Raw genomic sequence first — 27,210 nt, 5'->3', positions numbered from 1 at the left:
GAAAATGTGCTTTTTCCATTTTCTACATTCTTCCACTGTTTTCCTCCATCCCTCCGCACAGTTCTGTGAATAATACTGTGATACTGGTGTCGCTGGAATACTTAAGCTGGCTGGTCTAAATGTTTTAGCATTTCTATTAAATGTGATACAATTTAAAAGTTTCTTGGTGTCCCCTTTTGAAAAGTGTGTTGATACACTTCTTCACCCAGAACAAAGGGTCACATCAGAGACTTTTGATTATTTCATGCAATCTAATTCACGGCTACTTATTGTAGCAAACAATAACAAAATAAGACGATTGTTCTAAGTTGTGCTGCAGACAGCTCATGTAGCACCCTGGTCTTGTAGAAACTTAAAAATGAGACTCAGATCTTGTCTTGACTGTTGGCTGATGTTGCGTTCACACTGCTGGTGAAAAAGCAGCAGGTCACAAGTCATTTTCAATTAATCCAGCGATATGAAGTTACAAACCGACGCCTGACACTTGACACAGCGTTAATGAGCACTCGATCGACACTTCAGAGACACTGCAGCAGGGCACGTTTGGAAAGCCGTCACTCACAGCAAAGTGATGTAGTGGCCTCAGCCTAAAACCAACCAGTTCTCTGGCAGGCAATGAAAAGTCCTAAGAATTCATCTACAGCATACAATCACAGCCATGACTGCACATCAAGCCTAACATCAGTTTAGTGAGTCTGTGTGAGGCATACATATGTAATTCAACTGCAATTTTGTGTCCATCACGCCCCAAACCTCTGCGAGAATGCAGACTACACTACAAGGAGAGACAGATAAAGTAGAAGAGGCTGCCTTCAAACCAACACTTTATGTGAAAACAAGCCGTCATCAGAGGATCAAATATGTTGAAAAGTGTCACACCTCTAATTCCCGTCTGGTCTGACATCAGATTTACGGGGAGAGGGATCTCTGTTGCTCGCTTTCACACTATCATGTGGAGTCATTTCAGTAGAATTGGGTCTGCGCTGTGTTGATTTTCTCTCCGCATGGCAGGTGTCTTTTCTTCTGATCGTCTTTTGTTGTCTTGGCGGACTGTAAGGTTTTCCCTGGAACAAAAGAAAAGCACAAAGTGAGTCTGACGCTTCATTTGTGATTCCATCGCATACCCATAAACAGACAGAAATCATCTTTCTAACACGGAAAGATAATTCAGAAATCTGCACTTAGCCTCACATTCTTCTTCTTCTTCTGATGCAAAGGGGCTCAGGTGTTGTACATGATGAATATATGTGACATAATGTGAAACTACAAAGGTGAATAAAACCTGTTCAGATCCCTTTAACCTTTTTTCTCTATTCCTGCACTATATGTAGCTTCTCTCATAACGGCAAAGCACATTTGATATTGATACTAGGGCTTAGCAAAAAAACATTACACACTCAAAAAAAAAAAGAAGACTTCTTTGTAGTTCAAATCCCATCTTTGCAAGGCTGTGAAACAGGCTGGAACCACATCTGATCTTTCCAGCTCAGGCGGCCATGAAAAGTTTAGATCTCTGCCACAGACTGAAAATCAGATTTTGTGACTTAGGTCAGAGTGACTGCCACACTGTGAATGGAACATATCCAGTCGTATTTGGGTCAAGACTTGAACAAATCCTAACATCTGAAGTTTTTATTTCTGAACCTTAAGATCAAAACCAAAATACTTAAACAGAACATACTCTAGTACAACCTCATATCAATGGTTTAATAGTTACTGTTCTTATACAGTTACTTTTAGCTGCAAACGAATGTTGCTGTTTGACATGAACATTTCCACACTGATGTCATACTGATAGGCTTGTGGGTATGCACTCACTCACTGCTGCTATGTATTAGCGACACTTAATTGAATAGCCGGTCAGAGAGCAGGATGTCTGCAGCGTCACAACGTCCCCTTGCACTCAGCCGCAGCCAGAATCAATCATTCACATGATGGTTCACTGACTAACTGTTTGACAGAGATTAGATGAGACTGATGGAGACTAGAAGCTGCTCATGGGCTGTGCATAAAAGATGGATGTAGCAACCTGAATCTGTAGCAATCTGCAAAGTGAAGCAACAAGTGGAATACAAGTGATGGCCAGTGGATCATAGATGTTATTAGCTAAAGTCACTCCTTCTGAGTGTACTGGAGCCTGTTTTGTACATGTAATTGATTACAAGGGCCACAAATAAAGCAACGCTTGGATACGTGTCTGGTTGATATAGCCAAGGAGTGAACTGTGACTAAACTTAGCTTAGCCATCTATCAAGCTACCAGAGCAAACATTTGAACTAGAAATCAAATCTCGGTGTGACAGTGAAGACAGAGTAACACACTTAGTTGTATGATTTAATTGGCAAATTTTGATACTTAATCTTCCACCAGCTATGACACAAGCTAAACATCCTTGAAACTTTGAAACTTCAAGTGAACAGTTGTCTTACCCTTTGGTTTTCACAGCCGTGGTTCCCTGTCTGCATTTCCACAACACGGGAGAGCTAAAGATAGTTACTGGGGGAAACAAAAAGCTATCCACTTTCTGTTACACACGAGCTGTAAATGGAGCCCTCATTTTCCCGGGAGATGTCCTACCTGGTGGCAGATTGCATTATGAAGATGAGCCCAGTGGGAAACCAGTCCAAATGCAGATGGTGTCATCATTATAGCAGCTATATTGGGCAATCAGCATGCATTTCAGGTTGATAAATTCGGCTGACAAAGCACTTGTATATTGCTACTAGTGTATGTAAAACTAGACTGAAAGTGATCTGACTAGCTAACCTGCTGTTTTGCCTGACAAGAAAAACCATTTCACTTACAAGTCTTTTGTCCATTGATCATTTTATTTAGTCATAAACCGTCTTTAATCTTAATATCTTAACATTTTGGGAATCCATTAAAAAGCTTTGAAAAAAGCAAATATTTCAGCCTGGCGCGACCTACGGACTTGAATTCATGTCCTTGAATTATACATTATGTCAGGGGTTGAATAGAAAAGCATTTCTGCTGGATTTATGCATAAATCAAGAAATGATTTTGCACTGCAAACCATACACATCCTGAATTTCGGCTACTTGCAACACCCGCGCTGCATTAAAAATAGATTGATGGAAGCAACAGTTCCTTGTCTTGACCAGGGTTTCCAGGGGATCGTAGCTGATTTGAGGGTCGTGAACACCTTTTGATCATCTTATCTCAGAATTTCTTTCTCTGATTTCCACCACATTACACCTACAAAAAATGCACCATCTGCTGGAGGTCAAGAAAGATGCTGGTCTCCAGAGACAATAGTGTGAAAGACTAAATCTATTCCCAGTAGACACACTGAAGTCTGAGTCTCTACATTTTGTTGAAAGAATTTTAGATGAGTATAGCTCAGTGGGAACCTACAGAGAAGGGTACGCCTGGCACTGGGATGGTTACCATGCACACGTCATAACTATCAGGACAGACTAGATAAGAGGAGGTGATTAACGGCTAGTAACGATCTTTACAACATTTGCTCATGTGTTGAACCTTGACCTTCTTCTTGTTTAGGTGAACCTACTAAACAACACCTTATGCTCTGCATCAGCAGAGACACAGCATCTGTACTGAAGGAAAATGAAGACTTAAGTTTCCATAACACCACTAGCTGGAATCCAGCTCAGACCATGTGCAGCTAAGATGTTTTATTAAGCTTTCAAAGACATTAAAAGAACATCGCAAGTGGGTTATCATGCATTATATTTTCCATAAGGACAAAATCAAGTGTTTCACCTGAGAACACAAAAGGGAGGTGTCATGCTGATGCATGCTGCTTCTATTAACTGGATTGTTTCAGGTTTATGGCTCACACATGAAGACTCAGGTCATGTTATCTTGGAGGACAAACGACGTGCTGCTGAATGTCATGTTTCACATCCTAGAATGTCTAACACACCCATACATGGCACAAAAAAAAAAACATTAATATGACAATCTTGAATGTGGCACTGCTTTGGAGAACAACTATGTTGTTAGGAAGCAAATGTCACTACAATTAAAGCTTCTAAATGGGGCACATAAAGGTTAACCAGGACTACATTTGCATTGTCATGTGATTTTAGCTTGGAATCTTTCTGAGGAAGATCTCTGCTTCAGCTGTGCAGTTTAGTGCTCATCTGTTCTCTTGCATGTTTTCAGGTTTTGTGCTGGGCCAGTCTAACGGATGACCTGGCAACTCCACCACTTTGCTATTTCTGACTTCATGCCAGAAGCATCTCCAAGAGGCCTCCTCCAGCCTTATCTGTCCTCTGTAGTGTGTGCCTGAATGGGAAAGGGTCTCCACTTGTTATCAGTTTGTCCGTTACATTCTTGGCCCTAGTGGCGGACGAATTGCCATTTATGGCTAAAGGAAGGATGCAATACAATATAGCGCCCATTGTGCTCCACTGACCCATGATGCACCAGGGCTTTATAAAAACCCACAACAGAAACAAGCAGATGGTTGAATGAAAAGTTAATAGCTTTTGGTAACCTACCTCCACTGTAGAGGGAACTCTTTTTGGAGAAAAAGGTCTTGTTTTCTGAAGCGACCTTAAGAGTGGGAGTGTGTTTTTTGCAAGGTTTAGTCTTACTACATATTTTCTATGGCTATGGCATCGCTCACATCTTCCAGCCGCAGATCCTCCTCATCGTACCGCTCATCATCACGTTACAGCACTTCCAGCTCCTACCGGTCAGAAGGATCACTGGGTGCATCATCCGATTCTCTCGACACCCTCTTTGAGCCTTTCCTTGACTCTGCAGATCATTCCGGTCTGTTTGGAAATGAGGGCCCCGGGGGACCCAACTGTCCTGTCCCTTTTAGCAGGCACAGCAGATCCTCCTATGGACACACTGGTGAGGAGTTTGATTGTTCTGGGCACATTTATTACTTTGCTTCACAACCTTTCTCTTCTCAAACAGCATGTAATGCAGATTTCTTAGAATTCATCTATATTCCACAGCAAGCTTAATCACTAGCTAATGTTAGTTCATGTCTCACTGAGTCTTATTGTTTCCAGCTAATGTGTACTGAATACGAATATTGCTTCAAAAGGGATCTTAGGATATACATTACATACACTACAACCACAACACCATAGATGTAACTGATAAACTCAAGGCAATTACTATCAGCCGAGTGAAAAGTTATAGAACACAGTGCAGGACACAGTTGCTAACATTAGTCTGTTGGAACTGTTAACCCCACATAAAATAGTTGCATTGGAGACAGTGTTGCCAGACTCTGCTAAGGGTTTCCAGCCAAAAAGTTATTCAAAAGTCGCCAAAGCACACACAAACTTGCACACAAAAAAAAATTGGAACCTTAGCAGCAACAACTGCAATCAAATCCTTGCGATGACATGCAGCAAGTCTTTTTCAGCACTGTGGAGGAATTTAGGTCCACTCGTCTTTGCAGAATTGTTGTAATTCAGGCACATTGGAGGGTTTTCCAGCATGAACCTCCTTTTTAAGGTCATGCCACAGCATCTTAATAGGATTCAGGTCAGGACTTTGACTAGGCCACTCCAAAGACTTCATTTAGGTTTTCTTCAGCCATTCAGGGGTGGACTTGCTGGTGTGATTTGGATCATTTTGTCTGTCACTCCCAAAGCAGCAAACCAACCTCAGACCATCACACTACCACCATCAGATTTTACTGTTTGGATGTTCTTTTTCTGAAATGCAGTGTTACTTTTGTACCAGATGTAATGAGACACAGACCTTCCAAAAGGTTCAGCTTCTGATATCTCGTGTTTGGATCATTTGATCTACTTCACTTTGTTGGTCAGGTCCTATTTAAGTGATTCCTTGATTAAGAACAGGTGTGGCAGTAATCACGCCTGGGTGTGGCTAGAGAGACTGAACTCAGTTAAGTTTTGTTTTAAACACTTATCTTTGCCTTATGTTTAAATTATTTATTTATTTATTTTACACCACAGTACAAAGGGATGATAGTAAGATGTAATTGTGTCAATTAACATTAATAACACAGAGTTATCTATTGCTGAAAGGTGAGTTGTTGTACTAAAAAAAACTAAAAGATAAAGATAGAAAAGATAAAAATAAGAGAAACATTTTTTCATTGTCATGCTTTGACTGGAGAATACTGTACTGGAAAGACACTGTTCAGGTGGTTTAGCAAATGGTCTGCAGAATGAACCTAATGATTACTGGTGTCTACATTAGTAAATGTGATTTATTTTTGTTGTATCATAATGTCACAGAGCTGCTTAAGCAAGGCCAGTTGAGCTTTATCAAACTAAACCTTGGAGCTGTTGATCATGAGCACCTTGGTTATATTTATCAAGGCTCGGTGTAAAGCCTTTTTCACTTCTTCTGTCCGGAAAGGCATTAGTACACATTCTAGTGGTGGGTTCACTGAATTAAAAATACCACAGAGAAGAAAAAGACCTGGCAGAGAGTAATGAGCCAGAGCAATACGATCCTCGGTGTATTGTGAGAAAAAATAGTCTGCAGGCTCCAGACAAATGATAGCAAGTTTGAACACATAATAGCTCTGATATAAAACACAGACATAAATTGAAGTGTTGAAATATTTATTTTAAAGCACAGAGCGGCCAGAATGAAAAAAGAAAACAAAAAACTTTATGACGCTACAGGAAGATTCAAGGAAAATCAATGAACAGGCTGAAAATGTGATTTCACTTGTGTGTAATGTTTCCGTACATTTATGAGGGATAGTCCCCAAAATATTACAGTCTGTTAAATCAAATCAAATCAAAAAACACGTACCCTAAGACTGGTAGTAAAACACATTAACAGCTCAAACAGAAGCTTTAGTCTATATAAAAGTATATAAAACACATTTAATCACAAACAATAGTACCTGTATATGGAGGACCAAAGTGGTCTCCATTAAATATATGATGAGCTACACAACTGTGCAAATAAACTGTGTAGAATTCATGAATGAACTAATGATCTTATTATTGCTTTGCAGTTATTTTTTTCCAATGTCTTATTATTACATTGTATTGCTAATTTGAGAAACAGCCTCATCTTAAACTCCGTCATGTTAGCCAATTAGCACATTAGCTAGGGTAACAATTAGTAACGTTGAATCAGCCAGCTGGCTGCAGTTGTACATTAAAACACTATAATGTCTCAGCAATGATCAGCACAAAAACACTACACAAATAACTAGTACTAAGGAGAAAAGACAGTATGTTAGCATTAAACGTTGAACAAACGTAGTAACATGTAAAAGTTATTTTCCATGCATAGCCTAACCCACCAATCCCCTCTTATAACTGCCTTTGTTCTTTCCTCTCACATCTGGACTTGTCCCTTCATCTCTCAAATCAGCTTCAGTCAACCCCATATTCAAGAAGCCTGGTGCAGAACCCAACAACTTTAATAACCTTCATTCTTATCTCCAGTCTTCTTTTTCTTTCTTAAGTTCTTGAAAAAACAGTTATATTCCAGGTCCATGCCCACCTCTCTGTCAATAACCTATATGAACCATTTCAATCTGGTTTTTGCCCATTATACAGCACTGATGTAGCCCTGTTAAAGATCACCAACGACCTCCTTTTGGCTGCTGATTCATAATTTCTTTCAATCCTCATCGTCTTTGATTGAACTGCAGCATTTGACACATCTCCCACTCTATTCTCATCCGTAGACTAGCCTCCATTGGTATCTCAGACACACCTCTCAACTGGTTCATCTTATATCTCTCTGGCAGCACTCAGTCACTTCAGTTAAAAACATTTAAATCCCACCCACCCCCCTTCTCTGGTGTTCCCCAAGGCTCCAGTTTTGGGCCCCTTGTATTCAACATCTACCTCATCCCCCTTGGTCAGATATTTTATGGGTACAATATTCATTTCCACTGTTAAGCCGATGACACCCAGCTCTAACTGTCCACCAAACTCAATTCCACCCACATACCTCTTTGACTGTCAACAGGAAATCTGGTTCGCTATCAAGTTCCTCAGACAGTAGCAAAACTGAAATTATTCTCATAGGCACCAAATCCACCTTATCTAAATAACCAGTTTCTCCATTCAGACTGAAAATTCCCCTGTTTCCACCTCCCACCAGGTTAAGAGTCTAGATGTCATCTGTGGTAATGCTGTCTCTTTCCTCAGCCTATTTCCACCTGCGCAATATCTCACCTCTCACCCAACAATACTGCAACTCTGTTCCATAGCCTGGTCACGTCCCGTCTAGACTACTGCAACTCCCTCTTATTTGGTTTACTGGATAAACCCATTCATAAACTGCAACTGGTTCAAAACTTTGCCATACATATCATCGCCAGAACCCCCTTCCTGCGTCACATAACACCTGTCCTGCAGCAACTCCACTGGCCTTCTGTTAAATTCCACATTACCTATAAAATCCTCCTTCTTACCTTCAAGGCCATAAACAGCCTCACCCATCAGTACCTCACTAACATCCTGCACACAAACATTCCCATCAGCGCTCTTAGGTCATCTTCATCCATCCATCTCACCCTCCCACCTGCTCACTCGACCACCACGGAGTCCAGAGCCTTCAGGCAGCCCAGCTCCCACCCCCACCAGGCTCTGAAACTTATTTATTCAGGCCGACTCAGTCCCATGTTTATTTATGTAACTGTGTAATTTTAATTGTGTTTTATTTTGACATTAGTATTATTAATATTAATGTTGTTGTTTGATGCTGTTGCTGTAGCGTCAAATAACTAACTAAAGCAAAATGTCAAAAAATGTTAGCTGACATTACAAGATAGCAAACTCAACAATACTATATTTATTTTCAAAATGTTGTTAATTTATTTAATACTGCACACTACATATTTCCAACTATAATAGAAGTGTATTTTTTAAGAATGAGCAGTGTGCCTTAGAGAGAAACAAAATGTTGTCCATGCTGTTGTATCATGATAAGTACTGTAATCTGCAGGAGGAGATGGGTTCAGTTTTTCATAAATGTTTAACCAGTCATGCCACTCTCTGTCTGTCTTCTTAGCTCCCGTAGGTGGCGCTGTTACGGGCCGGCAAACCAGTACAGGCAGTGGTGTGCGATGCCTGGGAGACAGCTACTACACGTCAGTCGACGTGAGCCAGTTTGAGCCTCACGACGTGGTGGTGATGGCCTACAACCACCACGTCGTCATTCACGCCCAGAAGGTGTGCGAGTGTATCTGTATGCAAAAATAATTAGCAAGAACTATTAGAAATAGTTGGACACTTCACCTCTCTGGGTCTCAGGAGGTCCTTTAAATGTAGTACTGCTCAAGCCTAGACCCACACCCATTCTGAGGCCTGACCTCTAATGAGCAGCAGTGAAAATACTCCTTGTAATATACCCATTTATTCTACTTAATAATTTAATTATCATTACTGATACATAGAAGCAAAAAAAAAAAAAAAAGTACCTGAAACTAGAGTAAAAGTAGTTAGAAGGGTTTTATTTGGATGTTAATGAGAATGTCAAGGCAAAAAGTTTGAGACCACGACTGAATTAGTCAAAAATGAAACATGTCATTAGCCACAGCCCTCTGCTTATAACACTGCAGATAACAAGGCTAACAGTGGAGGGTTGATCCCTGGACTGACAGGAAGAAAAGAGTTGTGCCCTCAGTGCCTCAATGTCCATGATTAGGAGCCACTGAGTGAGGTACCTAAGCTCTTAACTGATCCTTGGGTATTGCTCACGGCTGCCACACACCTCTAGGTGTACTCGCTGCTCCTCATGTGTCGGTTGGCTGAATGCAAATTTTGTGAATAATCTTCAGATAAAAGAACAATGTCAGACTCAAAAATGCTCTGTCAGTGGATCTGTAGACAGGATGAAGCTTGCTGTGGGTTCTGCTATCTCCCCCTTCATCTTCCCTCACAGTTTTGACATTATGTTTAAAAGTGAGAGAAGAAGAATCAGTGTGAAAAGATGTATCTGCTGCAGTGCAGGAAGATCATTTTAACAGGGGTCAGCAGGCAAACCGGCAAAAATCCACACATGTTAGAAACGCCTTGAAGTCTTGTAACAGCACAAAAAGTGCCAGTCAGTGTTCATTACCTTCTCCCTCTGCTTTTCCCCCTCGTCCTCCACCAGCTGAGCAGTGCTGACCTCTCTGCTTCTCACTCTTTCACCGGTTCTCACCCTCTTTTCTCATCCTCGCGCCTTTCTTGGCCCTGTTGCTCTTCTCACTTTCTCCTCCCGTCCTCCGGTGCTTGGTGACCTTTCGTTTCATCATCTTTTCTTCTCTGTTTACCCCTTTCCAGCAGCACGCTGATCTGTCCTTCTCTTGCCTCTGTCCTCCAGGTCATGGATGATGGAAGTGTCAGTGACACCTTCACCCATAAGTCTCTGTTCCCAGAAGATATGGACCCCCTGTCAGTCAGTGGGACACTTAACCCCGACGGTACGCTGGTGGTCAGTGTTCGCCGGACCCCAGCGCTGGGCGGCCTGGAGACAGTGGGTGTCCCCACCTACCGCAGTGAGGTTCACCTCTGATCTAGTGCTTCTCATGGTATCTCAACTACTGTTGTTTTAAAAAGATTTTTTTTGTCTAGTGGTGCAGTCAGTGTGGTGCAATTACCCATAAATACAATGCTGGCATTAGATGAAAAACTACATGAAGTCTGTGGATAACTGCTTTGCTTCTTGATCAGTGGTAACATGTCCTTAAAATATCTGCTCAGGTTACAATAAAATATTTATATTAAGGACAATAACCGATTAGCGTTTTTTTTTTTTTGTGAGAGAGATTATGATGACAGGTCTAGACTAGTAAATATTCTCTTGACAAACGATTTTTGCTGTAAATGTTTGTAAGAATTGTAAGAATATGATTCACATTTCCATCAAATATCACTGGAAGGTTTGGCTCCAGGGACTCACATCCAAGAACTTTGCGAGAAACTTCAAGGGTTTTCAGCTCATTTTGGTGAATTAGCTGTAAATGTTCCCCAGAGGATGAAGGCCCACTTCAAATCTTTTCTCTAGCATGATCAGTGCGAGCTTTTGAATTGTGTTGTGTCCCTGGGATGTTTAGCTCCAGGGACTTCTAGCTAGGATTTTTTTTATTTTTTACAAAGAACTAGAAGGTTCTTTCAGCCCTTTGTTATTTTCCCTGTGATGTTTACGTAGATGAGTCACTTTGACCTTTCAAAACTAAACAGCTGTTCAGCTACGTCATGTTTGCTCAACACAAAATGATGATGACTGTAATGAAATTTTAAAGTAAATTTCCTTCGTAGCAGAATGCCCTCAAAAAATATCCGGCAGGATGGCCTGCTCCACATAAATAAACATCATAAATGCTTAACGAGGCTTGGACATACTGTTGTTGGTTTTCCTGATGTTATGTTGAAGCACAATGAACAAAAATAAAACTGAAATGCTGACGCAAACCCTGAGCACTCGATCAATCCATATCACTGAGCACCGCTAACTCTGAGCTTTTGGAAGTACAACCACCTGGATGTGATAAAACAAGCTCCACAGTTAGAGGAGTTTTTTTTAGAGGACGTCACATCCTAAAACAGACAGTGTTTCAGACCTCATTCTGTGTCTATTCTGATCAGTCTGTGCTGCCCAGCTGTCTCCAAAAGTTGCTTTTTTACAAAAGATTTCAGGCATTTATCTTCCAAAAATCTAGACGGCCTTATTTTGTATTTACGAGGATGAAAGAAGGAAGTAGCAGAGCATATCTTAACGTTATTTGTGTTGTTTCTATTTTTGTAATTTGGCTCTGTCTTCAGGTAATGACATTTTACTCATTACCAAAATGTGTAACATCCCTGCGTTGCAATGTTGCTAGTCTTTAATGACATGAAGCTGTATTAGTTTTAACAGTGACATCCTATTGTGGACTTAGAAGCAGCAACAAGGCTTTTACTGTCCTTTAGATCATGGTTATGACACTGATACATACCCACTATTAGAACAGAGCAGAGTGCAGTCGTCTCTTACCGGTGATGAGGTTACATTGCTCAGTCTCCCAAGTGTATGAAGTGCCTCCCACGCTACAGCAGTTAATGGGAGCTGCAGGAGGACTTCTTCAAGTCAACCTTTGTTAGATATTCATCAGAATGAAGGCTGTGTCCGCATGGACATATGGCTCTCCACTCGTGTGCTTCTAACCTTATTCATCACAAAGTACAGATGAATGGAGTATGATGAGAGCGGGTGCTGCGCTGTTTTCTTTTTGCTCTGAATCACTCTTAACTGAGCCGTGGAACTGTCACACACACACACACACACACATACACACACTGGTAACACATCAGCCACAAGATGTTGGTGTCACATCCATATTTAGAGATTATAATCGAGCCACAACAGAGGCTCCAGGAACATGCAAAGTGATCTCCTCAGGCGTCGGCACGCACACACGCCCAACAATCTCCAGAGAAAGTCTGGAGCTGCCACCTCAAATTCACAGAGGGACAGAGCTGCAGCCTTCCTAATGAATGAACTCGTTTAGCTCATTAAGCTTTTACCACTGCTCCCTCCACCCGTTGCAGCCCAGATGCTCGTCTCTTCTTTCACAAACAGCGCGTGTGTGTTTGCGTGTGAGCACACTGGAAACGTGGAGGCAGCAGAAGGAGAGAGTGCCGAGGAAGAAATGAACACACGGGAAAAAGTTCATTACTGAACCAACTGTTGCATTAAATGCTCCCGATGGAAGAGCCGAGCTAGGAGACGCGCTTCCAGAGCTGTGGTGATGAAAACTCCTGCACAATCTTGATTTTCCTGTGGGGGTAAAAAAAAGAATACTATGTGGGCGGTAAAGTGGAGAAATGTGTGAGAGTGTTTGCTTTAAATCCAACTGTGACATCATTAGATTTGAGGAGGAGGAGGAGGAGGTGAGGCCCCAGGGCTGGACACAGGTAGAAGAGAATGCTGAAGATATGTAGGATATGAGGAGTTGATGTGATGAGCTGGACCTGTGAAGTGTGCAACGAGGAAACAGGTTGCAGAATTCTTATAGCGAAATGACTTAGATTGAGGCTAAATCTGAAAACTAAGCAGTCAGCTGGTTTCTGCCTCAAGCATCCTAAGTGAATGACAAACTTTCTTTACATTCACAAACAGCATTCACTGAGAATCCATAGGATTTGCTGCAGTCTGTGGAGGGTTTTATTTTCTGCAGAGCCTTAAAAAAATATATTACTGCAAAGTTAATTACATCACAGACAGAACACATATAGGGCAGTGTAAGACTTTTTATATGGAACTACTTGTTACTGAATTTTTATTTTGCTTTTCCTGTGATACATGGAGAAACAGTGGGCTGCACTGTGACACAGTAACATGTATCGTGATGCTGCTTGAATCTGTGGCGGCTCCACTCAGTTCAGCACCGTTTCAGTTCACCAGCTCTGTCGCCCACTGCTGCCGAGGCTGATTGAGACAAACTGTCTCTGTGGCTGGGATTTGGGTGATACCATCTTGGCTGTGACACACCAGTATACAATATGTGTAGCACTAATTACACGCAGCCGTGTGAGCGTTTGTGTATGTGTTTGTGTGCAGTCAGAGTATCGATAAGGTTAAGCTGGCTGAGAACTGGATTAACGCCTCGAACAGAACAATATCTGCTCATATGAATCATGGTGAATCCGAAACAAAAACCCAGTAGATTTCTGAGTGTCGCTGTATTTTATCTGATCCCACTATGGTTCCATGTTGCTTGATCTGGAGGTGTCACCATGAAAGGTGAAGCCCACTAACGTGACACACACGTGTTCACATATAAGTATACCTAATTTTTTGAAAAAAACAAAAAAACAAACAACATCTTGTGTTAATATATTGGTTGATGTTGCCATGATACTGTGTTGTTGTTCTTTTTATTCAGTTTGGTTTCCTTGTATTTGACATTTTGTTTTGTAATTGGTTATTTTCTTCAGTTGTTGTGTGTGTATAGATTTTATATTTATATACTCAGGATATACCTCCATGTACTTATGGAGGCGAGCAAGTATGTAAATGTATATGGATACTGTTCAGCCACAACATTAAAACCACCTTCCTAATATTGTGTAGGTCTCCCTCATGTCTGCAAAACAGCTTTGACTCATCAGAGAATGGACATGGGTCTTCTGAGGGCGTCCTGTAATGTCTGGTAACAGGATGTTGTTAGTGGGGGCCTTTAGGTGCTCACTTACTACAGATACTTGATCAGTTTGGGATCTACCCAACACCTTGTGCTGTTTTTCATGTGGGTGGTTCATGTCTAAGTAACATCCACATGGACGACAGGTTCAAACGTTTCCCATAAGAACATTGTGTCGTCACATGATATACCACTTTTACTCACTTTCTGTTGTAATCACCATGAAAAGCATTTTTTTCTATGCAACCACTAAAACTCCAGCTGTTTTCTTTTTGCTCTGAATCACTCTTAACTGAGCCGTGGAACTGTCACACACACACACACACACACATACACACACTGGTAACACATCAGCCACAAGATGTTGGTGTCACATCCATATTTAGAGATTATAATCGAGCCACAACAGAGGCTCCAGGAACATGCAAAGTGATCTCCTCAGGCGTCGGCACGCACACACGCCCAACAATCTCCAGAGAAAGTCTGGAGCTGCCACCTCAAATTCACAGAGGGACAGAGCTGCAGCCTTCCTAATGAATGAACTCGTTTAGCTCATTAAGCTTTTACCACTGCTCCCTCCACCCGTTGCAGCCCAGATGCTCGTCTCTTCTTTCACAAACAGCGCGTGTGTGTTTGCGTGTGAGCACACTGGGAACGTGGAGGCAGCAGAAGGAGAGAGTGCCGAGGAAGAAATGAACACACGGGAAAAAGTTCATTACTGAACCAACTGTTGCATTAAATGCTCCCGATGGAAGAGCCGAGCTAGGAGACGCGCTTCCAGAGCTGTGGTGATGAAAACTCCTGCACAATCTTGATTTTCCTGTGGGGGTAAAAAAAGAATACTATGTGGGCGGTAAAGTGGAGAAATGTGTGAGAGTGTTTGCTTTAAATCCAACTGTGACATCATTAGATTTGAGGAGGAGGAGGAGGAGGTGAGGCCCCAGGGCTGGACACAGGTAGAAGAGAATGCTGAAGATATGTAGGATATGAGGAGTTGATGTGATGAGCTGGACCTGTGAAGTGTGCAACGAGGAAACAGGTTGCAGAATTCTTATAGCGAAATGACTTAGATTGAGGCTAAATCTGAAAACTAAGCAGTCAGCTGGTTTCTGCCTCAAGCATCCTAAGTGAATGACAAACTTTCTTTACATTCACAAACAGCATTCACTGAGAATCCATAGGATTTGCTGCAGTCTGTGGAGGGTTTTATTTTCTGCAGAGCCTTAAAAAAATATATACTGCAAAGTTAATTACATCACAGACAGAACACATATAGGGCAGTGTAAGACTTTTTATATGGAACTACTTGTTACTGAATTTTTATTTTGCTTTTCCTGTGATACATGGAGAAACAGTGGGCTGCACTGTGACACAGTAACATGTATCGTGATGCTGCTTGAATCTGTGGCGGCTCCACTCAGTTCAGCACCGTTTCAGTTCACCAGCTCTGTCGCCCACTGCTGCCGAGGCTGATTGAGACAAACTGTCTCTGTGGCTGGGATTTGGGTGATACCATCTTGGCTGTGACACACCAGTATACAATATGTGTAGCACTAATTACACGCAGCCGTGTGAGCGTTTGTGTATGTGTTTGTGTGCAGTCAGAGTATCGATAAGGTTAAGCTGGCTGAGAACTGGATTAACGCCTCGAACAGAACAATATCTGCTCATATGAATCATGGTGAATCCGAAACAAAAACCCAGTAGATTTCTGAGTGTCGCTGTATTTTATCTGATCCCACTATGGTTCCATGTTGCTTGATCTGGAGGTGTCACCATGAAAGGTGAAGCCCACTAACGTGACACACACGTGTTCACATATAAGTATACTTAATTTTTTGAAAAAAAACAAAAAAACAAACAACATCTTGTGTTAATATATTGGTTGATGTTGCCATGATACTGTGTTGTTGTTCTCTTTATTCAGTTTGGTTTCCTTGTATTTGACATTTTGTTTTGTAATTGGTTATTTTCTTCAGTTGTTGTGTGTGTATAGATTTTATATTTATATACTCAGGATATACCTCCATGTACTTATGGAGGCGAGCAAGTATGTAAATGTATATGGATACTGTTCAGCCACAACATTAAAACCACCTTCCTAATATTGTGTAGGTCTCCCTCATGTCTGCAAAACAGCTTTGACTCATCAGAGAATGGACATGGGTCTTCTGAGGGCGTCCTGTAATGTCTGGTAACAGGATGTTGTTAGTGGGGGCCTTTAGGTGCTCACTTACTACAGATACTTGATCAGTTTGGGATCTACCCAACACCTTGTGCTGTTTTTCATGTGGGTGGTTCATGTCTAAGTAACATCCACATGGACGACAGGTTCAAACGTTTCCCATAAGAACATTGTGTCGTCACATGATATACCACTTTTACTCACTTTCTGTTGTAATCACCATGAAAAGCATTTTTTTCTATGCAACCACTAAAACTCCAGCTGTAATTCATTGTGAACCTTCAACCTATGTGATTGGTAAACAGAACCAAACACACATTCAGCTTCAGTGATTATAAATGTAATTAGTGCAATGAAAACGCAGACGTACTGTGAGTTTTGTACTTTCATGCAGCGAGGCACATCAGGACAGACTGGACTGTGGTATAGAAAAGCAGACTGAACAGCAGTGAGCATTCTCTCTTTCTTCGGGGTTAAGAACAATTGTCATGTGCAGCCTTTAAGTCTCGGAGGTATAAAGAGACCGGGGACAAAAGCACTAATCTGAACATTACTGTGGCATCACCGCGCGTGCCTCCCCGCTGGGAGTATCAGCAGAATACGAAAACAAACCCTTCAGGTGCTTCCCAGCTGTTGCTGAAGGGAAAGAAGAGGACAGGAGCACTGCTGCAGAATAACCGAACTCCTCAGAGACAGAAAGCTCTCGCCAACAAAATCCGTTTGTTAAAATCTCATTTATTCATCACTGATATTCAAAAAAAACAATGCTTCATTTTTCGGTGTGAAAAATAACTCTGGATTTTGTTCAGTTTCATCACATTTGGCCCTCGAGGCTTACCGTAATGTATGCCCCAGTATGTACAATGTACAGTCCCTAAGGAGTGGATAGAAGATAACCCTCAACAGCTGATCGAGGCCCCTCAGACTGAAGGAGAGGACACAGGGGGGGCGTAACAAACCTGACTCGGCGTCAGTGCTTAAAAGTGGTGGTGTGTTTGAGAGAGCCAGCTACAGTCCATGCAGCAGGATTCACCGTCTTAAAAGACTAGACAGCAAAGATTTCCCAAAAGCCTAAAAGAGGAGCTGAAGCATTTTTTCCTTCTTGAACAAAGAGCCAAATCTGTGTCTTAAAGGTGTCAACTCTTACTCTAGTGATCCTTTATGAAGGCTTTTGGGAAAGCCCACCCCCGTCCCCCCTCCCCTCCTTAAACCACCATTCCAACATCAATTCACACACAAGCTCCTATGTGATTATCAGTCCTCCTCATATACATACATCTTTTTACACTTTTCAGGTTTCTTTACAAAAATAAGGTTATCTTGCATTCATGTCATCAATTAAAACGGGATTACAAAGTGAGATGAACAACTGTTATTGCACGAACTGATTACCCACACACAGATCATCTGGAAAAACAATGGCAAAACAAGAAAAAATAAAAACAATAATAATCACAACTTCTACTCAGATTAATACGGACTAATAAATAGTAATCTGCCTCAGCCTGTATGTGTCTGCGAGCGAATGGAATGAAACACTCTGAAATGTCCGAACAGAGGAGAAACTCTGACAGAAGGCAGAATAATGTAAATCGACGGAAAGCACAAACAAATGAACAGAACCAAATCTGACACCCCCCCCCCAAAAGGCGAGCAGATATGAGCGGGTGGGGGCTGACGGTGGCGGGTTGCCATGGTGAGAACTGCACACCGCGGTGACCCCCCTCCCCAACTTCCATACATACATACCGGTGTGTTTGTGTGTGTGCGCGTGTGAAAAGTGCCTCGTCTACATGCATACGACTAGAAAACCAGCTCCAGACACTTGGGTGCCGATTGCTTATTCCTGCTGATAAAGAAGAGGAGGCACTTGTGGAATGAACAGCAACAGACCACATGCTGGTCCCTTCACTTGATTATTACATCTCTTTTGTTTTTCCCCGTCAGGCAGCCATGGCGAGCCTTCGCCCACTTAGTGTTATTTGCACTTTACAAATAAAATGTCTGTCATAGTAGAAAGGTTTCGAACAGCGTGTTAAAACAAACAACCAAAGAAAAATAAAAAAAATGCATGAAAATCTCATTTCAAATCATCAAATGTGACAAAAATACAACACATATCAAAAAAACAAGCCCCAAGGATTGGTTAAGACATTAAATTATGATTTTTTTTATATTACAAGAATGATATTAAATATATTAATCTGTAAGTATACGTACGCAAACCCAAAGAACCCATACCCAGTTCAAAATCAGGCAATGAATGAAGCTCGCTGGACGAGTGGAAGATGCCACTGTTCAGGCACAAGATGGCGAACGTAAGACAACACCATTCACTCGCCCCGTATTCATTTCTGTCAAGCTTTTTTTTTGTTTTGTTTTGTTTTTTTTGGTACACTTTGATCATATACGGCATATCCCGCATGCGCTCTCTCATGCCAAGCCATGCTGGGTCACGGGGAGGACTTTTAAAATCGGCAGCGCGGAGCAAGACAAAACCAAACGATGTCCATGCGTTGCGTCGTAGGCAGAAGTGACAGTGGTGTTTGGAGTGTGTGAGTGTGCTTTTAAGGCATTCAAACTGCAGGGCGTAAGTCGGCGGGGAGTAGTGGCGATCCCTCAGCTGGTCCCAAAATAAGTTACACACAAACAAAAATAAAACAACAAACAAACAGGGGTGTGTCTAAAAGGAAGCACTAGGAGTCAGTAGGCGAGAGAAGTAAAAGAAACGGAGGTGGAAAAGACAGGAAATGATGGAGGGTCGGGGGGAAAGGGAAACAGATCAATTTTTTTCTGCTGACCTGGAGCATTATGGCAGATGTGAATTATTAAACACAAACTGCTCGGCGTTATCTGTCATGTCAGAAATAAGAAACCACGCTGCCGTTACGATACGACGCCACAAGCTCCAGGTTCAGTCTTTGGACGGCGTGGGCCAGTTTTTTTTCAGGGATGTTACTAATTATGCAGCTTTCTGTTGGTAAACCTGAACCATTCCTCTCTGAAGGCTCTCTGTCAGTCATGCGTCTCCAGTTTACTCAGGCCGTCGCCGTACATTAATCAGGACGAATCTGCTCACACGTTGGCGTGCGTCGAGTCCGGACCATTACGTCATACAGCTGTTGGGCTTGCGTCTCTGACACTACACACTAAAGGAGGTTAGCTAACGTGGCGTTCAAAGGCAGATTGATGAGAGGGCCCAGAGCAGCTGGTTAGGTAATGATGTCTTCATTCTTTCAGCCATCCATTTGCTCTCTCCTCTTCCTCTGTCCCTCCCCCCTTCGCTTCCTGCCCTCTCCATCCGCCCCAACCTTTTCTGGAACGCTTATTAAGAGCTATATTTAGATAAGGAGAAAACCTCCACTCTCAGAGTGCATCTGCGCTGTGTGTGTTTGTGTGTATGTAATGCAAGGCAGTAGCTACACTATGAAATGAGTGGACGTCAATGCAGGGGGCTACAGGTGCCTCCGTCACCATCTCTGCCAACAGGCATGTCTGCTTGCATAGGCTGTACTCTCAACCTGAAAACTAAGACTCGCAGTGAGGGGATGAGCATACAGTGGAGAAGAGGGATAAATATACAAAACTAAGGCTTCTGTCCCTTTATGAGTCCGATGCTCGGGACAAACTGTAGTGTAATCTACAAAGAAATGATCATTCCAGTTAAACACAGACCACCTGATCAGTCAGAAATAAACTCAGCAGCAAAGCAGGAAAATGCAATGAAATGTGTCCTAAAGGCAATAAAAAAAAAAATCCTATGAGAAATAGTCATCTGCTACCTCCCTATTCACGTACAGTCACACGTTCTCGTTTCATTCACTCTCAGCACATGCATCTGTTACAGTATTCTTCCTCGTGCTGAATTTCTCTGAAGTGGAAGACTCGTTCAAATTATAACTTCTGCAGGTCGAAACTTTGATTCCTACTATAAAAGGTACAAGCTTAACAAAGTCTGCTAAAAAAAAACAACAAAAAAAAATAACATCCCTTTACTGTTTTTTTCATTTTGTTTTTTTTTTTTTAAAATGATCTTAACCCAGTCCCGGTCCCCTGTTGGACGCGACCAACAAGTGTCTTTTCTTTCTTGGCCCCTAATCCACATTCGCTCCGCTGTGGGCTCCCAAGGGAAACTGGAGAGCAGGGCACAGATTGAGTTGTACCCCCCTGCTCTTGTAGAGTGCCTGCTGTGTCAGTGCCAAGCTCTTGGTAAAAGCACTCGCTGGTTCACGGAGCAAAGGATGTGGCGGAGGGGGAGGGAGAGGAGCAGATAAGGGAAAGCGTTGAAGAAGAGGCTGGCGCTGCAGTAGAACTCTTTCCAGAATTAAATATTGATCCTAAGCCCTGAGGAATTTTGCATGTATGTGGCTTTGGGAGATTAAAGACCTCAATGCTTCCCCTTCTTCCTTCACCTGCTCTCCTTCCTCCCCCTCCACCTCCCCGACTTTCCCTCACTGGGACTTCTCGTCGGACTCGGAGGGGGTGGGCTCGCGGGGCAGCGACATGCTCTTGTGGCGGTCCCACAGCTTGTGGAGCTCGGTGGCCTCGTTCTCGCTGCTGCTGGTGCCGCTGTCCCGGAAACTGGCGAGAGGCGGCCGTACCTTCACGCCTTTCACCGTCACTGAGCCCTCAATGGCTTTGCGGAGCTGGAGGAAGAAAGACAAGGCGGTTATCAGAAAAAAAGTCACTTAAAAGTCATCTGCGTGCTACGTATGCTTTCTATGCCTCCAGACAACAGCCTCTAAGCTCCAAAACTGAGCGGTTTGGAGCTTTTTACAGTCCAAAAATGTGGTCCCCAAATGTGTGCTATTGAAATTTAAGCCCCCTGACAAATGCTGGAGATTATAGCATTATAGGAGCATTATAGGATAATTTTTGTTGGAATAAAATTCTGTATAACAAAAATGGTGCTGCGTCGAGCAGCAGCGAGCGTTCATTTCTGCAACGGCACCTTTAAATATCCTAAAACAGACGGGTTTTAAACGGAACACGTATTCAACCAGCTGCTCTGCTACAGGACATCTGATGCTCACACTCATCTATTATCCCCTTATTACAAGAATGAGAAGAAAATGAGTGAGGAAAAAAAACAAACAAAGCAAAGCAAAGCTTTGCTAACAAGACACGCTACAAAAGTGAGACGGCTTTCGAAGTGCACTTTTAGAATGCCACTACCAATTAAGAAGAAAAAATGTCCTAAGGTTGGATTTTGTTTATTGTTTGGAGTCGTTCCAAAACACGTTCCAATTAGTTTCCTTTCCTTTGAGCATTGCATTGCGGGAGAATAGCGCATTCAAAAAAGTGTGACAACATAAGCATGTACACTAATAAGCAACACGCTCCAGGTCTGGTGAGGAGCTAGAATGGATAAAGCAAGGCGAACAGAGCCGCCGAGCGTGGCGCAGCGCTGGCCTTGCTCTGCGGTGCAAGATCATGTCAGTGGCTTCACAAGCCGATGGAAAAAAAAGCACACAAGCAATTTTCTATTTTAGATTGGAATCCGTTTTCCAAAATGTAACTGAGGGAAGGATCACGGTCGGAGGTGGCGTGCGTCGGAAGCTGAGGTCAGAGTGACTCGGACTTTGCTGACGTCTACCCAAACATTTCAACGAATAAAGATTGTACATCCATTAATCTCTGCAGGCCTCCTTGGCACCTACACACGGCGGCGATGGAAGCAAATGAAAATGGGTCTGAGCGCAGCTCAGAGCAGCTTCTTCCACGGTGCAGACACTTTATAACAGGGAACCAAAGAGGCTTAGAGTGTCAGAGAGAGTTGGTTTTGGTGTTACCAGCTCTGATCAAACTAAATTATTATCAGCTAAAATGATGCGCACAAGAAGTTAACTTTTAATTCCACTTCTTGTCTATGTGTCCTCCCCGACTGTGTCGCTACAAACAAGCTGAACAGAACAAGTCATCAGAGTCAGCCCAGATGGTAAACTGTGACCAAAGGGAATAAAGGTGCTGCCTCAGATGTTACCGTGACAAATCATGATAGGGGAGAGAGGGAGACTTCAGGAGACTCTATTGAGGATTGTTGTTGAAATGTTTTCCAGTGTGTGGGGGTCCTAACAGTTGGAGGCCTCCAACTCCCCAACACCTGCTTTCCGTTTCATCCGTTTATCCACTCCTTCTAGCTATCTATTTCAGTCACTAATCTGTTATGTTCAGCTGTCACAACCGTTTATCTTTTACTTTATGCTCTTTGATGAGATTGTGGTGTTCATCAATTCAAGAATTACCTTGAGCCTTTGCTACTGTTTACCAGTTGGTTTTGACTAACTGCTGGTAATTGTGTATCATTGTATATTTGTTACTTTCAGTTATTCTAAGTGTTTATTCCTGACTTTAACATTTTTTGGCAGACAGCCATTTATCAGAGACTTAAAGCTATAGCCACTCAGACTTTCTTTTCTTGCTAACCACTTTTAACTCACTCACAGTGTTCACTTAGCAACAACTTTCTTCTTCTGTCTCTACGTAGAGGTGGGTGGCTCTTAGTGTCTGAGTCCAGACAGGAAATGTTTTTAATAGCTGGAGTGTTCTGGGTTTCCATGACCTGACATCATTCAAACTCCTTAGCACACTGCAGCCATGTGAAAGTTTGTTATGACTCTCTACAGTCTCCTCCATCCTATCTCTCCCCGAGTGTCTGAGTGTCAGTGGGCTATTACTGAGATTTCTGTCTGGCCGGGCCACGTTTGTCATTTGGCTGGTAGGGTGAAGGATTTGCGTGCCACAGATCCTGTGTGTGTGCGTGTGTGTGTTGATATGCACACAAACATGTCTGTGCCTTCTCTTCCATACGGACCAGAGAGGCTGTGGTATAACAGCGCCTGTGTGACAGCCATGCAGACATGGGAGAGGCTGGGTGTTATCTGACTTGGCCGGGTTTCTTTGTTTGCTGGCGGAACGCAGAACAAAAAAGCCTAAATGTCAGGGACAGGCAAGCAGCGCTGCACTTAGCAACAATCCTCTCCCCAATTCCAAGCCAATTCACAAAGAGTGAGGGGCTTTTAGTTGTTTGTGAGGCAGGAGAGACGGAGCGAGGGGAAGGGAGGCAGAGAACAGATAGAGGGACAATAGAGAGAGACAACAATATTAAGCAGCCTCTTGTCTGTCAGAGGCAGAGGGAGGAGGAATCATTAATGAGGACTGAAATGTCTTTGTGGGCACAGCGCAGGGATATTGACAGTGATTTTACAGTTATGAAAGCAGCGAACACGCAGCCTGTGTAAAAGATGGCAGTCACGACTCAGGCTGGGTGTCAAAGAAGCTGGATTGTGAGATTAAGGCTCAGAATGATCACACACCTGAGTAAAATGAATAATGGAAATATGTAAAAACTGCTACAGAATAAATCTAGAAAGCAAAAAAACTAATTAGAAAACACAGATTTTACTTGCCTCTTTGAGGGAAACCACCCCGATGAGGCGCCCGATGCTGGTGACGTAGGCGTGGTCAAGGCCCAGCAGGGAGAAGATGGTGTGGGTCTGAGGAAAGAGATCAGGAGAATATGTGTTACCAACCAGAGGCAGTGGTATGCTGGCTACTCGCTCGACTCAATTCAGCTACACTTCAGCAACACTAACAGCTTCATTTTCAACCAGGATAAAATTAGTCTTGATTTGAAAGATCCAATATCATCCATAAAATCCTCCAATCCATACATGCCATTTCCCACATCCTGTCCTAGACATCTTGCTACTGTCTCCTGAGACTGTTTCAGCATTACAAATCTTGCGCGATTGAGCAATGACATCAGTGTGAGGGAGATCCAAAACATGGCAGAAGCTACAACCCTGAGATCACCGTAAGACCTGAAAGCGAGTTGGACTTATTACTTACTTAAATTATCTACATAATAAAAGACAAGGGATCAAATACTACAAAGAGTTTCTCGTTGTAATGAGATGATATCTGCAGATACATACTGTATCTCTATACCCACGCCGCCTGACTCGCACATCTGAAGTGTAGGGTTTTATCTTCTCTGTACTCTCCAGTGTTGTTTCTTCTGCGCCTCAAACGGCAGTTTAAACATTTCACTGACGATCTAAGTGAAAGTTAATATGGCACTAAACTGTAATTGTATGTTACTCTGTGGTTTAGCTGTGATGTGTGTCCCTCTTAAGCTGCAGACTGGAGTCTCTGACTGGTGATGACACACATTAACCTGAGACAGCTGCCTCACGAACAGGGTCAAATACAGGTTGAACATGTTAGACTGAGAAAAGACTGAGAGTCTATTGAATTTAAAAGGCCTTAACGTGGGGGATCCAAAGATCCCCCGTCAAACCACCCTTTGAGCGCTAATGGTGCAACACATTCAATATCCCCCATAAACCAGAAGGAGTGCAAACCGATCAACTGTCACTGTGTTAAATTTTTATGGGACATCTACCTAATTTATTGTCATTATTAGCATTTAGTAAGATCCAAGTGATTCGTGTGTTTTATCAAACGTTTATTGTGTCAGCACTCTTGTTTTCATATGTTTCTATTACCACCCTATTTTGCTCCGTTTATACTCTCTTCCATATTAGAACTGTATTTGCTCATCCAATGACTAATTTTCCCCATGAGGATCACTTAAGTTAATTTAATCTTATCTGCAGTGCTAGAGTTACAGTGGATGGGTCGGGCTGTGGGAGGAGCAGGAGGGAGAGGTTGAAAACTTCAGTAGATCAGAAAAGTCGTGGGACTGGTGCCAGCTGGACTTTTTGTTCAAGACTCTTTTAGCGTTCAACAGAAGAAGGAAGTCAGAACTGGCATTTGGAAGCAAGAATTGTGTGCCAGAGGACCGGACGCTGTGCCAAGGAAAAGAGTGTTTTTAGACCAGGGCCAGCCGTAATGTGCTGTTTAAGAGTTGGCCCAAAGAAGACGTGGTGGCCCTTCTGTGGAATGAGTCAGTACTTCAGCCCAGTTTACATCTATTATCTTACATCTATTTTAACTACTCGGCAAATTGCACGTTAAGATAATCTGATCAGCAGTGTAACCTTTGGCATATCAAGGGAACAAGAGCAACTGGACTGTTTTGATTCCCCAGTGAACGGTACTCTAACATCTCCAGCCTCCTGATGTGAATGGGATGAAACCATGAAATTTCAACCTCTATTTCAATATATGGAAAAGACCTGAAAAAGTTTTAGATCAATCATTAAGTCAACTTGTAGAAAATGAGCCACCAGTCCTCAGTTCCTTCATCCTTCCACTTAACACAACAGACACTAAGATACTTAATGGTGCCTATTACATTCGTTTGTCATTAATCTATAGGGTTTATGTAATCTTGGTGACTAAACCCTTTAGTTATAAGTTCGTAGTGATGACAGCAGTAGTTCCTGTACTTCCTGCTAGCATATACCTTAAATTAACTGACATTTGCCCTGGGCCAAAAGCAGAGGCCATGGTATCTGAAGGAACATAATGTCATGGAAATATTCCAAGAAATAGATTTGTCCATGACAAAAAGGCCTGCAGACAAACACACACAACAAGCCCAACTCTAAACGGCTTGAGATAAATGGTAGCCAGCGAGAGAATTATTTCACACGCGCACAAACACGCACACAAGCCTATGTACAGGCGGTGTTTAATATGCTGGAGGAGATTGTGCACGGTATAGGCTTTTGGCGGTGTGCAGTGGAGGGAAGGGAGCAAGATGGATTGGTTCAGGATCCCTCTCTTAAATGTTTAAAGAGTATTCACAGGAGGCATAGGAGAGAGAAAGAGAGTGGGAGAGAGAGGTAGCGTTATGAATGGAGGACATTAGGCGCCGCTACAGCCACTGGCAAGTCACAGTGAATGTATGCTGGTAGGAAGTGTTTCAGCACTGAAATGTGTTTGTGTGGGTGTATTAGGGTTGCTGGTGCTACATTTAGATATGTGTGTGTGTGTGTGTGTGTACTGAAGACAGAGAATCTTCCAGGGTGTTGGAAAGTGCTGCAGTAAGGGACTTAAATCAACTTCTGAAGAGCGGAAGATGTTTTCTTTACTGTGCTTTCTCCTTCACTAAGACAGGAAGAACTTTGTCTTGAGTATATGTCTCCTTATTGGTTATTTGCAAACTTTTTCAGTGTCACACTAAAAATACCTTGAGTATTGGAAGTTGAGGCAGTTCTCTTTCCATTTGCTTATGTCACTTTTGGGGTGATGAAACTGGCCACATATTGATTCTTAAATAACTTCAAGTCGAATATGTCAGAAAACAAATGCTTGAGAAGTTATTTTCTAGTCACTGTATCCTCTACTGCCCTTATACTACCAGTAGGTAGTGACTGAGCAAAAATGACATGGCATTCCACAAGGCTCCAGTCTAGGACACCTTCCTTTCCAGATGAGATTATACTAGAAATATTGAAGATATATTATCTATGTCCATAACAATGTGACAGCTTTATACCGGTTCAGATGCACTGAGAAGATCTGGATTCTAAAATGTGCTCTTGTTTGTAACTTTAGTAAGCTAAAGCAGACTTGGCTACCGTCTTTACAGGTCTCTCTAAAAAGCTGATATTGAAGACAGAATCTCCACTCCAAGTTTTAAAATGCTCGCTTGTCTTGGACAGGTCTGCTTACTAACCCAGAAGTAAATAAATAAATAATTTATTAAGTGTTTGAGACAAATTCCCAGGAAACTAGTGATCTGCAGCACATTTTTGACTTTTAAACAATCTTTAAGCAGATCAGAATTTTATCAGAAGCACAACAATTTATCCATATCATGCAGAGTATACAGTATAGTGTTATATTATTTTGAAATATTGTATTTATGAATCTTAACTGTTCTCATATCAGCTTTTTATGCCAATCTGAAGTGAATTCTTGTAAGCATCTGTAAAGAAACCTAAAAATCCTATATCAGCTGATAAATGTCCCACAACTCAGGCAAGTTTTAGCAACTTGGACACAATGCAGATAAGCAAACATTTGCAGTATGTGAGAC

The 27,210-nt window shown here is 42.3% G+C and overlaps 2 protein-coding genes across 4 annotated transcripts in view; one reads left to right on the top strand and one right to left on the bottom strand.

Moving 5' to 3' along the window:
• Positions 1 to 4,411: 4,411 nt before the first annotated feature.
• On the top strand, positions 4,412 to 11,366 carry LOC125013654 (heat shock protein beta-7-like). Its single transcript, XM_047594509.1, has 3 exons — positions 4,412 to 4,848; positions 8,974 to 9,134; positions 10,270 to 11,366. Exons 1-3 carry the CDS (start codon positions 4,596 to 4,598, stop codon positions 10,459 to 10,461), a joined length of 606 nt encoding a protein of 201 aa, XP_047450465.1. The 5' UTR covers positions 4,412 to 4,595; the 3' UTR covers positions 10,462 to 11,366.
• Positions 11,367 to 16,971: 5,605 nt separating this feature from the next.
• The window catches only part of clcn2c (chloride channel 2c), a 143,377-nt gene continuing 133,138 nt past the window's right edge, over positions 16,972 to 27,210 (bottom strand). For all 3 annotated transcript variants that reach the window (XM_047594209.1, XM_047594208.1, XM_047594210.1), the window contains 2 exons: positions 23,666 to 23,752; positions 16,972 to 20,902 (listed from right to left, as the gene is read on the bottom strand). In XM_047594209.1, coding sequence (XP_047450165.1) covers positions 20,708 to 20,902; positions 23,666 to 23,752 — 282 coding nt within the window. In that variant the 3' untranslated portion in view covers positions 16,972 to 20,707. The remainder of the gene's footprint in view (positions 20,903 to 23,665; positions 23,753 to 27,210) is intronic.

The sequence above is a fragment of the Mugil cephalus genome, chromosome 9, assembly GCF_022458985.1.
Source record: "Mugil cephalus isolate CIBA_MC_2020 chromosome 9, CIBA_Mcephalus_1.1, whole genome shotgun sequence".
Taxonomy (NCBI): domain Eukaryota; kingdom Metazoa; phylum Chordata; class Actinopteri; order Mugiliformes; family Mugilidae; genus Mugil; species Mugil cephalus.
This window is presented reverse-complemented; position numbering and strand designations above follow the sequence as displayed.